The sequence below is a fragment of the Podarcis muralis genome, chromosome 13 (genome assembly GCF_964188315.1).
Source record: "Podarcis muralis chromosome 13, rPodMur119.hap1.1, whole genome shotgun sequence".
NCBI classification, from domain to species: Eukaryota; Metazoa; Chordata; class Lepidosauria; order Squamata; family Lacertidae; genus Podarcis; species Podarcis muralis.
Genome location: NC_135667.1, coordinates 48,172,414 through 48,187,643, shown reverse-complemented (window position 1 = coordinate 48,187,643; position 15,230 = coordinate 48,172,414). Strand labels below are relative to the sequence as shown.

The window sequence follows — 15,230 nt, the reverse complement described above, 5'->3', positions numbered from 1 at the left end:
TTGCACAAGGATGGAAGAACGAAGAAATCCCGACAAAAGAACTGTGGCAAGAGAAACTAATGGACTATGCGGAATTGGCGGAATTGACACACAAACTGTGTGATAAGGACAACTGTGACTTTAAAGAAGAATAGGAACCTTCTACAAAATACTTGAAGAAACAACAAACTGAATTGGACTCCTTGGCAGGTTTTGAATAAACATACACAAACTTATTATTGGTAACATAAGGTAAAGGGACCCCTGACCGTTAGGTCCAGTCGTGGCCGATTCTGGGGTTGTGGTCTCATCTCGCTTTATTGGCCAAGGGAGCCGGCGTACAGCTTCCGGGTCATGTGGCCAGCATGACTAGGCCGCTTCTGGTGAACCAGAGCAGCGCACGGAAACGCCGTTTACCTTCCTGCCGGAGCGGTACCTATTTATCTACTTGCACTTTGACGTGCTTTCGAACTGCTAGGTTGGCAGGAGCAGGGACCGAGCAACGGGAGCTCACCCCATTGCGGGGATTCGAACCGCTGACCTTCTGATTGGCAAGTCCTAGGCTCTGTGGTTTAACCCAAAGCGCCACCCGTGTCCCTCTTATTGGTAACATATAGATAGATAAATTAAGGATCTTTACAATTTTATAATATGCAGAGATTAACATGTGCTGAGAAACCAGAGAGAGGGAAGTCTAGGGGGTGGGTGGGTTTCTGGTTTGGGGAGGGAAAAATAGGGGGGGGGATGAGGATGATATGTTTTTGATAAATTGTTATGTCGATATTCTTAATTATTTTTTTAAGTCACTTTGAATGAAAAGTTCTCTGAAATGTGTATGTTTGTATATATTGGTTTCTGCATGTGCTGTAGAGGGAAGTGAGGGGCAGATGGGACTGGTCAATCTGAGAAGGTAACTCATCTAGGAGAAGGAAAACGCTTCTCCCCAACCTCTGCTGCCTTGTGGAACATCTTCAGCAGAAGAAAAGGCTAAGGAATAACTCCTACACAAATCGGGAGTGGAGTCCCTAAGATGGTTGGAAGGCACCTTATATGGCCTCCTTCCTGCAGCTCCTCTACCAAACATCTAGCTGTGGTTGCCTGAAGGAGTTTTCAGTTGGAGTCCCTAACACCTATCACAGCTTCCATTTTAACAACTGGTATTCAAGGAATTCTGCAAAGGAAGGAGGAAAATTCCGTTTTGTTGACGTGGGAATTTAAGTAGTACTCTTGGGGAACCTGCTTCCTTATAGGGTGTTTTTGGTTTACGGCAGGGGTTGGTTCCTAATTAATTGAGCGAACGCTTAAATCCCAGGCCTGGGGGGTTTCCCATCGGGGCCTTAGCCAGATTAGGAAGGAAGTAGATTGTAATCCCTTTAATGCGAGCTGAGATCTTTCTCCTGTTGTTTTGGGCAATCCTAGGCAACCGGCAGGATCCCAGATTTCAGAAAAACACTACTTTGTTGTTGGAATAGTAATATTAAGTAAAGAACACTGCAAAATGTCATTCCTTAAAGTTCCGCAGTGCTACATTTTCACTTGGGAGGAAGTTCTGCCAGCACCAGTGAAATTTACTTCCCAGTAAACACCGTGGAGTTTCCACAAATTAAAGATTGAAAGTACAGTGGTACCTCGGGTTAAGTACTTAATTCGTTCCGGAGGTCCGTTCTTAACCTGAAACTGTTCTTAACCTGAAGCACCACTTTAGCTAATGGGGCCTGCTGCTGCTGCCGCGCTGCCAGAGCACGATTTCTGTTCTTATCCTGAAGCAAAGTTCTTAACCTGAAGCACTATTTCTGGGTTAGCGGAGTGTGTAACCTGAAGCGTATGTAACCTGAAACGTATGTAACCTGAGGTACCACTGTATGGGATATATTGTATAGGATAAAGTTAATACACTCCAGGCATTAGTCAGAAACAATATTACTCAGATATTACCCATTTAAATTAATGCACCTGGTTCCTAATTTTAATGGGTTTACTCACAATGGGTTTACTTAGCTGAATGCCACGCAACGTGAGCTTCTGATAAAGCCGTAAAGGGATTATTTCTTTTACAAGCTTGAACTGTTTAGGGGTTCCAAGCAGTAAAAAAAAATTAAAAAATCAAAATCAAAGGGGGAAAGCCCAAATTTTTATTAGGCATAGCAAGCCCTCAACCAAGGCCGGCCCACCCATGAGGCAAGGTGAAGCGATCACCTCAGGTGGTAAGATCCACAGGGGCAGCAGATCTGATCTCCAAGGAAGGCATGGCAGCCATCCCCAGTGCTGCCTCTACAGCGACCTCTTGGGAAAGAGGAAGCACTGCTGGTCTCCTTTTTCCCTCAGAGATCTTCACTCACCCCTTCTTCCCAGGTGGAGGGTGGGGCGCCATTTTGTGGTTTGCCTCAGGTGCCAAAATGTCTTGGTCCGGCCCTGCCCTCGGCTATGCCAAAAGTACAGGTGAAACTCGGAAAATTAGAATATCGTGGAAAAGTTCATTGACCCTGGACTTAATGAAGCACAGTGGACCAACACCAGCCGATGACATGGCTCCCCAAATCTCTTTTCTGATGAGAGCAGCTTTTGCATCTCATTTGGAAACCAAGGACCCAGAATGGGAAGGCACACAATGCCAGATGCTTGAAGTCCAGTGTGAAGTTTCCACAGTCCGTGTTGATTTGGGGAGCCATGTCATCAGCTGGTGTTGGTCCACTGTGCTTCATTGAGTCCAGGGTCAACGCAGCCGTCTACCAGGAGATTTTGGAGCACTTCAAGCTTCCTTCCGCAGATGAGCTTTATGGGGATGCTGACTTCATTTTCCAGCAGGACTTTGGCACCTGCCCACATTGCCAAAAGTACCAATACCGGGTTCAGTGTCCATGGGATTACTGTGCTTGATTGGCCAGCAAACTCGCCTGACCTGAACCCATTGAGAATCTATGGGGCATTGCCAAGAGACAGATGAGAGACATGAGACCAAGCAATACAGAAGAGCTGAAGTCTGCTATTGAAGCATCCTGGTCTTCCATAACACCTCAGCAGTGCCACTGGCTGATAGCATCCATGCCACGCCACATTGAGGCAGTAATCGATGCAAAAGGGGCCCAAACCAAGTACTGAGTACATGTGCATGCTTCTACTTCTCAGAGGTCCAATATAGCTCTATTTGCAGTCCTTGTTTTGCTGATTTCATTTAATATTCTAATTTTCTGAGACTGTTAATTTGGGGTAGGCTTGACATATCTCGCTTTGCATGTCATGAGTCTATCTCATATCTTAGTTTCACCTTTTAAGTTGAATTACTGAAATAAATGAACTTTTCCACAATATTCTAATTTTCCAAGTTTCACCTGTATTTTGTAGCATACCATTTGTAACATACCAAACACATGTTTAAATCTGAACTCTCTCAAAACTAAGCCTCGCCTATTCCTTCAAATACTATCAGGAGGAGAATTTTTGACTTTTGTCATTAGGTGGTGTCTCTTCTGGCCTGAGGAACCATGGAGGAGGAAAGAGGCAGGGCCATTTTGTTTCCGTGGCATCAGATTGCTCTGGAACGTGCTAAGAGCTCCAATACCTCATAAAGGGCGAACATTCTTCTGCCTCTTCAGAAAGAGCCCAGCCTTATACTCTTGGCCTAGCAAAGCCCGGTCAAGCAATACCACCACAATGCCAGAACAGCAGCAGTCAAGACCCCAGCTCAGAGGTAACGGCTCTTTCACTTCCTTAGGTGTGAGAGCCAGCTAGCAACAAGGTGCTGAAGTGTCCCCAAAGCCCTCTTAGCTATAGTGTGAAGTCATTGGTGTTGACTCTCCATCGCCATACGCTCTACCATAGTCAACTTCTTTGTGGTGCCAAACCTTACATGGCCACAGAAGGCATGCAAGTGTTTGGCCCAGGAGGAATTCTGAAAGGGCTTTTCAGTTGAGGGTAGTAGACACCAAGAAGGGACACGGGTGGCACTGTGGTCTAAACCACAGAGCCTAGAAGGTTGGCGGTTCGAATCCCCACGACAGGGTGAGCTCCCGTTGCTCCGACCCAGCTCCTGTCAACCTAGCAGTTCGAAAGCACGCCAGTGCAAGTAGACAGATAGGTACCACTGCAGCGGGAAGGTAAACGGCGTTTCCGTGCGCTCTGGTTTCCATAAGTTGTTCCATTGTGCCAGAAGCAGTTTAGTCATGCTGAAAGTGAGATGAACGCTGCAACTCCATAGTCACCTTTGATTGGACTTAACCATCCAGAGGGCCTTTATCTTTACCTTTACCTTAGTAAGGTAAAGGTAAAGGGACCCCTGACCATTAGGTCCAGTCGTGTCCGACTCTGGGGTTGCGGCACTCATCTGGCTTTACTCGCTGAGGGAGCCGACGTACAGCTTCCGGGTCATGTGGCCAGCATGACTAAGCCGCTTCTGGAGAACCAGAGCAGCACATGGAAACACCGTTTACCTTCCCCCCCAGAGCGGTACCTATTTATCTACTTGCACTTTGATGTGCTTTCAAACTGCTAGGTTGGCAGGAGCAGGGACCGAGCAGCGGGAGCTCACCCCGTCGTGGGGATTTGAACCTTCTGATCAACAAGTCCTAGGCTCTGTGGTTTAACCCACGGCGCCACCCGCGTCCCATACCTTTACCTTAGTAGACACTACTCTTACCACTAACACTCCTCTCCAAGTGACCCTCCTCAACCTCCCGTTTTGGTCATTGTCTCCCACAGAGTATTTCCTATCAGAAGCAGGGCGAGTGCCGCCGCCACGACATCCATGCAGCACAGCACACAAGCCCTCCACCGTCCTGAGAAAAACCCCTTAATCCTGATTTTATTTTATTCTTTGATAGATTTACAGAAAGGAAAACACATACGAATAAATTAATTTTAAAAAGGCACAAGATTAGACATGGACACACGCAACATTTATTATTATTTAAATCAAGACTCATTGCGCTGTGCTCCAATCCTGCTTTCTTCCTGCCTAGGGAACAGTAGCATTTTTATAATGCATATGCATTTGGGTTTTTTCCCCCCTTTTTCAAAATAAATTTATTTAATTTTCAAATTTTCAAATTTTCAAATTTTCAAATTTTCAAATTTACAAACAACCATCGAGCAACCAAAACAAAAAGAGAATTCCATAAATTCCCATGGACTTTCCTCCTCCCCTTTGTAGGTCCTTATATTATCTTTTCTTTTCTCCTGCATCTTCTCTGTTGATCCAATTCAATTAAATCTCCATTATAGCCACAGTCCAACATTCAACTACAAGTGTCATTCTGGCCCTACTAATAATTTTAATTTCTTACAACGATTTTCAAGATAAATTATATATTTCTCCCGTTCCCTATTAAAATTTTGGTCTTCCCAATTTCTGACTCTTCCGGTCATTTTTGCCATTTCTGCATAGTCCATCAGTTTGACCTGCCATTCTTCTCTGGTAGTGACTGTGTCTTCTTTCCATCTCTGGGCTCATAATATCCGGGTATGTGCATATGCATTTCGGATCACATTGTGTGAACATAGATTAAAAACCTGTCATTGGAAACCTTGTGCGCACAGAGGAAACAGGACTGCGAAGGCGGCCTCAATTGCTCTCCTATTTGTGGTAATCTGGGGCCATTTCCACCATCTCTCCCATACACCATTCCCAAGGGTCTTCCAGCCCTCAGGAGCAAATTTCCCAGGAGCCCATGGGGACGCTACGGTTGTTTCTCTGTGTGTTTTAACTTGGAGCAAGGCTTCCCTCTTCCATTACATTTTCCCATCTAGAAGGCTTCTGTCTGTTGATCAGACAGAAGAGAGATCTGTATTGGCTCCCAGTACGTTTCCGAGCACAATTCAAAGTGTTGGTGCTGACCTTTAAAGCCCTAAACGGCCTCGGTCCTGTATACCTGAAGGAGCGTCTCCACCTCCATCATTCAGCCCGGACACTGAGGTCCAGCGCAGAGGGCCTTCTGGCGGTTCCCTCATTGCGAGAAGTGAGGTTACAGGGAACCAGACAGAGGGCCTTCTCGGTAGTGGCACCCGCCCTGTGGAATGCCCTCCCTTCAGATGTGAAGGAAATAAGCAACTATCTTCTTTTTAAAAGACATCTGAAGGGAAGTTTAGGGAAGTTTTTAATATTTAATGCTGTATTTTTTTTAACACTTGATTGGAAGCCGCCCAGAGTGGCTGGGTATAAATAATAAATTATTATTATTATTATTATTTATCAGGGGAAATTCACCAGCAAGGGGAAAGTTTTCCCCACCGCTCTATAGAAATGAGAGCTTATACTTGGCCAAGAGCCAGGGCCGTCTTAAGCATATCCGGCGCTGTGGTACAAAGCTCCCTCTGGCACACACACACACCTGTTTCCCAGAGTTTTTTAGGGAGGACAGCGCTGCCGGCGGGGCTGGAGGAGATGGGCAGCAGCTGGAGGGTGGCTCCTCCGGTGGGGAATAGGTGGAGACTTGGGGAATAGGTTGAGACTGGACGTGATGCCTCTTGGCTCAGCTGGCCACTTCGAGCCACAGTGGCCACAGCAGATGGAGGCTCCGGGCGTGGCGCTGCTTCGGCGCGGCACAGCAGAGGCGGGCGAGGGTGGCGAGCTGATGCCGGGAGGCGCCGCATCCAGCCTCTGCCTCTTCCCTGGCGCCCTTCAGAACTTGGTGCCCTGGCGCCCCGCGCCACTAGCCTCTATGGGTATGACACCCCTGCCAAGAGCTCTCATCTAATCCGACAGCGGCTAAAGAAAGCGCACATTCCAACACCAGCCGTGCAAAGTTCTGCAAACCATCACCAGGCACATTTTGAACTGTGGTAAGTCATACCTTTAATGGCTTCGTTGCCATTTTTCTTTGTTCCAGAGAACCAGTGCAACATGACGGACATAATGCAAAGAATTGCCCTTTCCAAGGTAAGACATAAATTGGTGTTTTTAGACCATGGCGCCAAGATTGAAGGTTCAATCTCTGTGTGGGACAGGTGCATCTTGCTGCATTGCAGGGTGTGATTCTCGGGGTCCCTCTATGATTCTGTGATGCTAAAACAGGCCAAATTTTCAAAACCTACTTTAGGGAGATTAAAGGTAAAACGCTTGCTAGGCATATATAAAACAGGGAATCAATCTCCTGGGTTGTTTCTACCCAATTTGCAATGGTGCTGCAGATGTGGGGAGCTCAGTCACAATTTTTCCCATGTGCAAAAAATGACACACACACCCTCCTGATTTCACCAAAATTGTTGTTTTTGTGCACTTGTTGCATTGCACATTCCTGTACATCAACCCCTTGCTTTTGATTATAGAAGGTAAGGTAATGCAATGCTATATCAGGGGGATAGGTGAATACTAAGGGGGAAATGGCTCAGTAATCTTATGTTGTTTGTTTACACTAGGGACCCCAATAGTTTGGCACCCTTGCTTTAGAAGCAGACAGCGGAAAATAGGGAAAATGCAAAATCCGTCACTTGTGTCTCAGGAATCTTTAGCACAAGCCTACCTGGCTTAAAATAATCAGGAAAATCGAGTGGTTTGGAATATGTGGCTTTCCCTTCCTATAGACTTGGACTGACATGGCTGCTACTGTTACAAGCGTCGCTCTTTTTCTCCATGGCTGCTTCTCCCACACCAGTCTAGGCATGTGGAAAAAGGCTTCTTTTACCCCGGTGGTTTGCCTTCCTTGCAAACCTTCCTTCCTATTCTCTCTTTGCAAAGGGGAAAGGGGGGAAAGGGGGGAAATTTGTGTGTCATGGAAGAACTTAGAACCTCTCCATTCTGCTGCTGCTTTAGTGAGCAATAATGGAAACCGTAATAATTTGAATGACCCCTTTCTCCCCCCCCCCTTCTCCCCCAATGCTCAGCCACCTGTGAACAAGGATATGTACAACACCTTGTACACGAAGGACTACATACACTATGATGACTATCACTACCAGGTGCCGACAATGGATGCCTCACAGGTAGGCAACGTTCTTCTCAACCATTTTCTGATTTGATCCCAGAATGTCCCGCTTCTCCTTAAGGTAAAGGTAAAGGTACCCCTGCCCGTACGGGCCAGTCTTGACAGACTCTAGGGTTGTGCGCCCATCTCACTCAAGAGGCCGGGGGCCAGCGCTGTCCGGAGACACTTCCGGGTCACGTGGCCAGCGTGACAAAGCTGCATCTGGCAAGCCAGAGCCGCACACGGAACGCCGTTTACCTTCCCGCTAGTAAGCGGTCCCTATTTATCTACTTGCACCCGGAGGTGCTTTCGAACTGCTAGGTTGGCAGGCGCTGAGACCGAGCAACGGGAGCGCACCCCACCACGGGGATTCGAACCGCCGACCTTTCGATCGGCAAGTCCTAGGCGCTGAGGCTTTTAACCACAGCACCACCCACGTCCCATCGCTTCTCCTTAGGACGTCCCTATTTTCATCAGAGAAATGTTGGAGGGTATGGAGTTATGTGACCCCCGGATCAAGGAGATATGTAACTACACAACATTTGGAAGACATCTGAAGGCAGCCCTTCAGTGGTACCTCGGTTTACAAACAGTTCTGTTTATGAACTATTTGGTTTACGAACTCTGCAAAACCAGAAGTAGTGTCCCGGTTTGAGAACTTTACCTCGGTCTACGAACGGAAGCCGAACGGTGAAAGGGCACTGGTGGCGGGAGGCCTCATTAGGGAAAGCGCGCCTCGGTTTAAGAATGGATTTGGTTTAAGAACGGACTTCAGGAACAGATTAAGTTCATAAACCGAGGTACCACTGTACAGGGAAGCTTTCTAATGTTTTGTTATATTTTTCTATATGTTGGAATCCACCCAGAGTGGCTGGGGCAACCCAGTCGGATAGGGCATGTCTATTTTCATCAGAGAAATGGTGGAGCATTGTGTCTGCAGGAAGTTTCTAATGAATCTTCCCAGCCAGATCCACAGCTTGTGTGAATTGTTTGTGCAGATGCTGAAACTGGAAGCCCAGCTGAAGGCCAAGGAGTTCCATACACCTGTTGAGCCTGAACCCGTGAAGTACGTTGAAGCAGCTGGCTGCCAAGAAGTTCGACCACCTTATCCTATGGACCTGGGCCGGAGGCTGACCACAAGCCAAGCAGCTCCACCACCATTTCAGCAGGTCCAAGAAGACCCACAGGTCTGTCACCTTCTTCCCAAACAAAGCGCAGTACAGAAGATGGAGGCGGAGAGACTAGCTCAACAGGCAGATGCATGTATTCCGCCAGGTAAAGAGTCCTGCAGTTCTTTGCCATGTGAGTCTTAAAAACTTAAGGAGGTCACTGTGAGATCTAGCCAAAGCCACATCTAGACCAGCAAGCATGACCTGAGCACTGTAGCATGCATTCTCACATTCATGATCTCCAGCGACTGCCTGTAATACTGGAGGCTATATCATTATGTATTATAATATTCATTTCATTTCTATACCACTTCATATTTTTAAGGAAAACCTTTTTAAATAAAAAAAATATTAATTGTTAAGTGGGGGTGGGGGGAACCAACACAATATATTTCGCCATTTATAGCCTCCATAAATTTGTCTACCGTAATTCTGTTTTCAACCTGTCCAAGTTGGTAGCCGTGACTACATCTTATACAGTGGTACCTCGGGTTACAGACTCCGCTAACCCGGAAGTAGTACCTCGGGTTAAGAACTTTGCCTCAGGATGAGAACAGAAATCGTGTGGCAGTGGCGCGGCGGCAGCGGGAGGCCCCATTAGCTAAAGTGGTACCTCAGGTTAAGAATGGTTTCAGGTTAAGAATGGACCTCTGGAACAAATTAAGTACGTAACCAGAGGTACCATTGTATTTTGATTATCCAACCCAAAGGGCAGATATTCTTTCCATTCTTTACCCACTCAGCTTTTGCAACTAAGGGACCCAACACTGTTAGCAAACCTTTCTTTTCTAGCATTTATTTTTTTTAAAGAGAAAGCTGTGGTTGTTTTCCCATCACCCAGCAAAACCTACAATAGCCTCTTAGCACAGGTCATTGTTGTAGTAGCAGATTCCATAGTTTAAATATGTTTTTTGCAAGAAGGGTAGGGTAAGTAAGATATAGGGTGGATCTACACAGGGAAAAAATACTATAAATAAGCCAGAAATTAAATTGCTGTAACAAAAGAAGAAAAAAAACCTATGTAGAAATTGCATAGAAAAATTATTTGCTCTCTGGCGCCATCTGGTGCTGCATGTTTAGAATGCATTCAAAGTGTTGTTTTTTGACTAACGTAGCTGAGTCCATAGAAATGAAGTCTTCCTGGGAAGCTAAACCTTTCCTCTGAGTATGACTGATTCTTTGGTGACTAACAGGCAATATAATCTGCCTTTTGGGCATGAGTGAAGAACAACTTATTTTGCAGTGCCTGTCTTACAAATGTGGATTTGCCCCTTCCCCAGATCAAGTACCGTCTCCCTGCATCTGCCCAGAACAGGGCCAGAATTGGAGCGACTATCAACAGTTTCTCTTGGAAACGCAGCGAGCTACTCAGATGCAACTTCGTGAAATTAAGAAATCACATGTGGGATCTACTGTGTTTCAGCCAGGTCAGTTCAGTTAACTCAATATTCCCAAAGAAATACAAGATGATGTATAATACTCTTAATGACAGCAGAAGACAAACAAACTGTGCCAACTCCACTTGGTGGCTGAATATTCTCTCTTTTCATAGAAGTTTATCCCAGGACCGAACCAAGTACTTACCAAAGAGATTACGTCCCCTGGCCCAGACTCCGAAGTGGGTTTTGTAGCGCAAATAGGAATTTCTCCAATCTTGTCTTTGATGATGGCTACTACACAGAGTAAGAATCTTTGCAAATACTTTATTGGTGTGGTGGTGGTGACTAAGGGAAGCTACAGAACAGTAACATGTACACTCATACATTACATTATGGGTCTCAGGATCCGTTCAATGCAAGGTCTCTTTTGTTGGCGGTTTGCGTGTCCCAAAGGATATCCAAAGGAGATGGACAATTATAAGATGTACAGTGGTACCTCAGTTTTCGAGTGTCTCGGAAGCCAAATGTTTTGCCGAAAACCTGGAAGTAAATGCTTCCATTTTCAAATGCGCCTCAGAAGTCAAATGGCTTCCACTGTGTGTTTTTCAATTTTCTCAATAGAACCTGCAGCCAGCCCTTTGGGCCTCGGTTTTCGAACGTTTTGGAAGTCGAACGGTCTTCCGGAATAGATTACATTTGAGAACCGAGGTACCACTGTCCTTTAAAATGCAGTAAATTCTTCAAACCACTGCATCATGAATGGTGGGCGTTTGTTCTTCCAAACTCAAATCATTGTACCCACAAGGGCATACACCAGGGGTCAGCAAACTTTATCAGCAGGGGGCCGGTCCACTGTCCCTCAGACCTTGTGGGGGGTTGGACTATATTTTGAAAAAAGAAAAAATGAATAAATTCCTTTGCCCCACAAATAACCCAGAGATGCATTTTAAATAAAAGGACACATTCTACTCATGACAAATCACGCTGATTCCTGGACTGTCCGTGGACCAGATTTAGAAGGTGATTGGGCCGGATCCAGCCCCCGGGCCTTAGTTTGCATAACACAGCTGTCAACTTTTCCCTTTTCTTGTGAGGAATCCTATTTGGAATAAGGGAATTTCCCTTAAAAAAAGGAAAACGTTGACAGCTATGTTGCCTACCCATGGCTTACACCGTATTTCTGAAAGAGGCGTTCTCAGCACTGTGTTGCCAGAATCCGTCTGAACTAGTCCATCAATTTGGCCTTAAAACTCTACTAAAAGGCTGCAGAAATTAAATAGCCCACTTCCAGAAGTTACTGGTGCTGGAGCCATTTTCTTCATGCAATGGGATTCCCATGAGCAACAATGCAACTGAGCAGAAGGCTACAAAGTTATCTGACTTAGTTGAAATATACTCAGAGTCAAGAGTGGATTTCATGCTCTTTATTCAGCTCATAGTGGTGAGGAGGAATGAATGTCCCCCTCAAAGTATCTGCTTTATATACATTATTTACACAATGGGCTGCATGTGATTGGCTAATTCCAGAATTCTCTTGTAGGCCAATCAGGTTGTGGATTCACTTCCATCTGGAGCTGGATTGGGTGGCTCCTGCAGACCAATCATACTGCTCCGTTGTTCTAGGACCAATCAGAATGCTGCATTCTGAATCCTATTGTTCTAGGACCAATCAGACTGCTGCATTTTGGATCCTATTCAACTCAGTACATAACATTAGCCATATGGCTTCTAAAGTTAAGAGGATACACACACACACACACACACACACACACCGGATTCTCCATTTTATTCTGCCATGACTCTCCCTCACTCTTTCTCTCTCCTCCCTCCCCCCAATATAGGAACCCTTGGGTATCAGAATACATGGACAACTACAATATTTTCTTGAAGAAACTGAACTGGAAGAATCGGAACCCTGTGTCATCTTTCTGCTCAGCAGTCAAGCCTGTAACCAATTTCTGTCACCGGATGCCCTCTCAAACACCAATAGCAGTGAACACAGCACCTTGAAAGTGTACAGCGATAGTTATTATGGTATGTTTTAAATTGGACCCTGTGGTATCAGGGGTGCCATTGCCAACAGTAATTGAATGTGGGGGTCCAGTCCACAGTGTGTGGATTTGGCTGTCGGGTCTACTTACAAAAGAGGGCACACACTTGCATAAAATTCTCGTGTTCTTTGCGTCTTGTGCAAATTTGTGTCCTCTTTTGCAAGCAGGGTGAAGGGCTACCCCCACCCCCCACCCGTGCCGGATTTACGTACTGTATAAGCTAAACAAGCTATACCTTAGGGCTCCACTCTCTTGGGGGCCCCCAAAAAAAAATTAAAGGGGAAAAAACTGGATGTACATTTCCAAAATACAGTGGTGCCCCGCAAGACGAATGCCTCGCAAGACGAAAAACTCGCTAGACGAAAGGGTTTTCCGTTTTTTGAGTCGTTCCGCAAGACGAATTTCCCTATGGGCTTGCTTCGCAAGACAAAATGTCTTGCGAGTTTGTTTCCTTTTTCTTAAAGCCGCTAAGCCGTTAATAGCCACTAAGCCGCTAAGCCGCTAATAGCCGTGCTTCGCAAGACGAAAAAACCGCAAGACGAAGAGACTCGCGGAACGGATTAATTTCGTCTTGCGAGGCACCACTGTATAAGATAAAAAACAAGTAAAATGGCTTTAGATACCTATTAGGTCCATAAATTACCATATAGCATATATTCAACATAAAAAACAGCAGCAATTTGTTGTTCACAAAGGACAGCTGGACATATAAAGGGCCCCATTACCTTCAGTACCTTAAAGGTAAAGGTAAAGGTACCCCTGATTGTTAGGTCCAGTCGTGACCGACTCTGGGGTTGCGGCGCTCATCTCGCTTTACTGGCCGAGGGAGCCGGCGTACAGCTTCCAGGTCATGTGGCCAGCATGACTAAGCCGCTTCTGGCGAACCAGAGCAGCACACGGAAATGCTGTTTACCTTTCTGCCACAGTGGTACCTATTTATCTACTTGCACTTTGATGTGCTTTCGAACTGCTAGGTTGGCAGGAGCAGGGACCAAGCAATGGGAGCTCAGTCCATCGCAGGGATTCGAACCACTGACCTTCTGATCAGCAAGCTTAGGGCCTCATCAAACCTAAATCCAGCCCTTCCCCACCCCCAACTAATCAGTGGCCACATCCAAGTTATAAAACATCGGACAGACAGTGTGTCACCAGGTGAAGCTTTTTCTAGAATTATTTCCACACTAGAAAATGGCTATTGTGTCAAATTTCTGCCTGTTTAAAGACATAATATCCCTGCTTTCTCTCTGTGCCAACCCTAAATCATGTAAAGAATTCTAGAAGTGGTAAAACAGTTGTGATATTGTAGATCAGGGGTGGGAAACCATTTTTTGGCTTTGCAGGTTGGGTAAGGCTATCCACCTGTCAGTCATCTAGCACCACAATCATGTGATTTGATGCTTTGAAGTCCCGAAGTCAGAGCTTCAAATCACCACACACAGCCCAGTTCGCCCTATAAGAACTGAAATGCAGCTAGCCTTTGAAATCCGCACGTCTCCAAATTTTGCAATGCAGTTCTCCAAACAATAACATGTGGGGGGAAATCTGTGAAACGGCATCTAAAAATGAACATATCAGTGAAAGTAACATGCAAAACATGGCACTTAAGGCTGGAAAAATCAGAAACAGAAAGAAAAGGGAGTGGACAAATATATCCATCTCTGCTCCCAAGTGAAACTTGCATAGGAGAATTTTGTAGTGAAACGTTCACAGAAGGTATGAGGATTTCTTATCTGGAAATGATCCAGCTGTGCTAAGATCATTTAAACTATTGCAGGATCAAAAGAGGTCTCAGCAGTTCTTAACACTTCAGTCTGTTGGCTTTGATTGTGAGGAGATACAGCAAGCAGATTATTTTATATTTAAGCATGTATGCCTTGCTGGTTCAAACAAATGCCCATCTATGCTAAAGTGACACAGAAAGAGATGGATTCATCAATCCCTGGCTCAATTTAGCTAGCACAAATTTGTCAAATACTGTATTGAAGCCCTCTATGCCAGTGATGTCACATCTTGTGGCAGTGGGTTCCATAAGTTAATTATGTAATAGGTGAAGAAGAACTCCCTCTCTTTCCTTCATAGAGCTCTGCATTTATTCCCATTGTGAAAGTTATTGTTTTAGCTTCTGGAAGCATCCATCCCTGAAATGCACCCTAAATATATTTATTTTATTTTATTTTTCTTTCTGGTTATAGTTCCGCAAGCAACACAGGATACCAGCCATGGACATTTGGACACAGGACCTTGGAGGCCTGAAGACCTGTTATATACCAGAGACAGTTGTTTATATTTAGTGTATTTATACATTTGTGTATATCATAGCAGGGATATGATATACCTGCATACCAAAGTAAAACCAGAGCCCTAATTTGAACGGTGTATTGAAATGGACAGTACCACTGCGCAATGCATATATCTTAGAATCAATAATCAAAGATAGAATTGTTCAGGTCACTGTGCCTTTTAAATAAACAACAAATGGACAAAACAAACTGGGATGACTTGCTGCACTCATTTTGCATAAGACTGTGTTTCGCCACCTGAATGGTTCTTCGTGGCTGGCTGGGGGTTTTTTTAAATGAAATTGTTCTGTTCTTATTTTTAGCTGTAAGTCACCTTGAGTCCTGGTCAGGGGAAAAGGTGGGGTAATACTAATACTAATAGTGTGTCGTCCCCCCCCCCAATTCAGCATGCTTCTAGGAGTTCTCTGAACCTTGCATGTTGGACTCTCGAAATCCATTTGGGATAAACATCCTGAGC

At 45.3% G+C, this 15,230-nt stretch overlaps 1 protein-coding gene across 1 annotated transcript; it reads left to right on the top strand.

Annotated features, from left to right (window-relative positions):
* The first annotated feature begins 3,584 nt into the window (after window positions 1-3,584).
* On the top strand, window positions 3,585-14,944 carry LOC114607972 (uncharacterized). Its single transcript, XM_028751667.2, has 8 exons — window positions 3,585-3,667; window positions 6,801-6,850; window positions 7,795-7,893; window positions 8,873-9,149; window positions 10,324-10,470; window positions 10,596-10,725; window positions 12,264-12,456; window positions 14,666-14,944. Exons 1-7 carry the CDS (start codon window positions 3,631-3,633, stop codon window positions 12,430-12,432), a joined length of 909 nt encoding a protein of 302 aa, XP_028607500.2. The 5' UTR covers window positions 3,585-3,630; the 3' UTR covers window positions 12,433-12,456; window positions 14,666-14,944.
* Window positions 14,945-15,230: the final 286 nt, after the last annotated feature.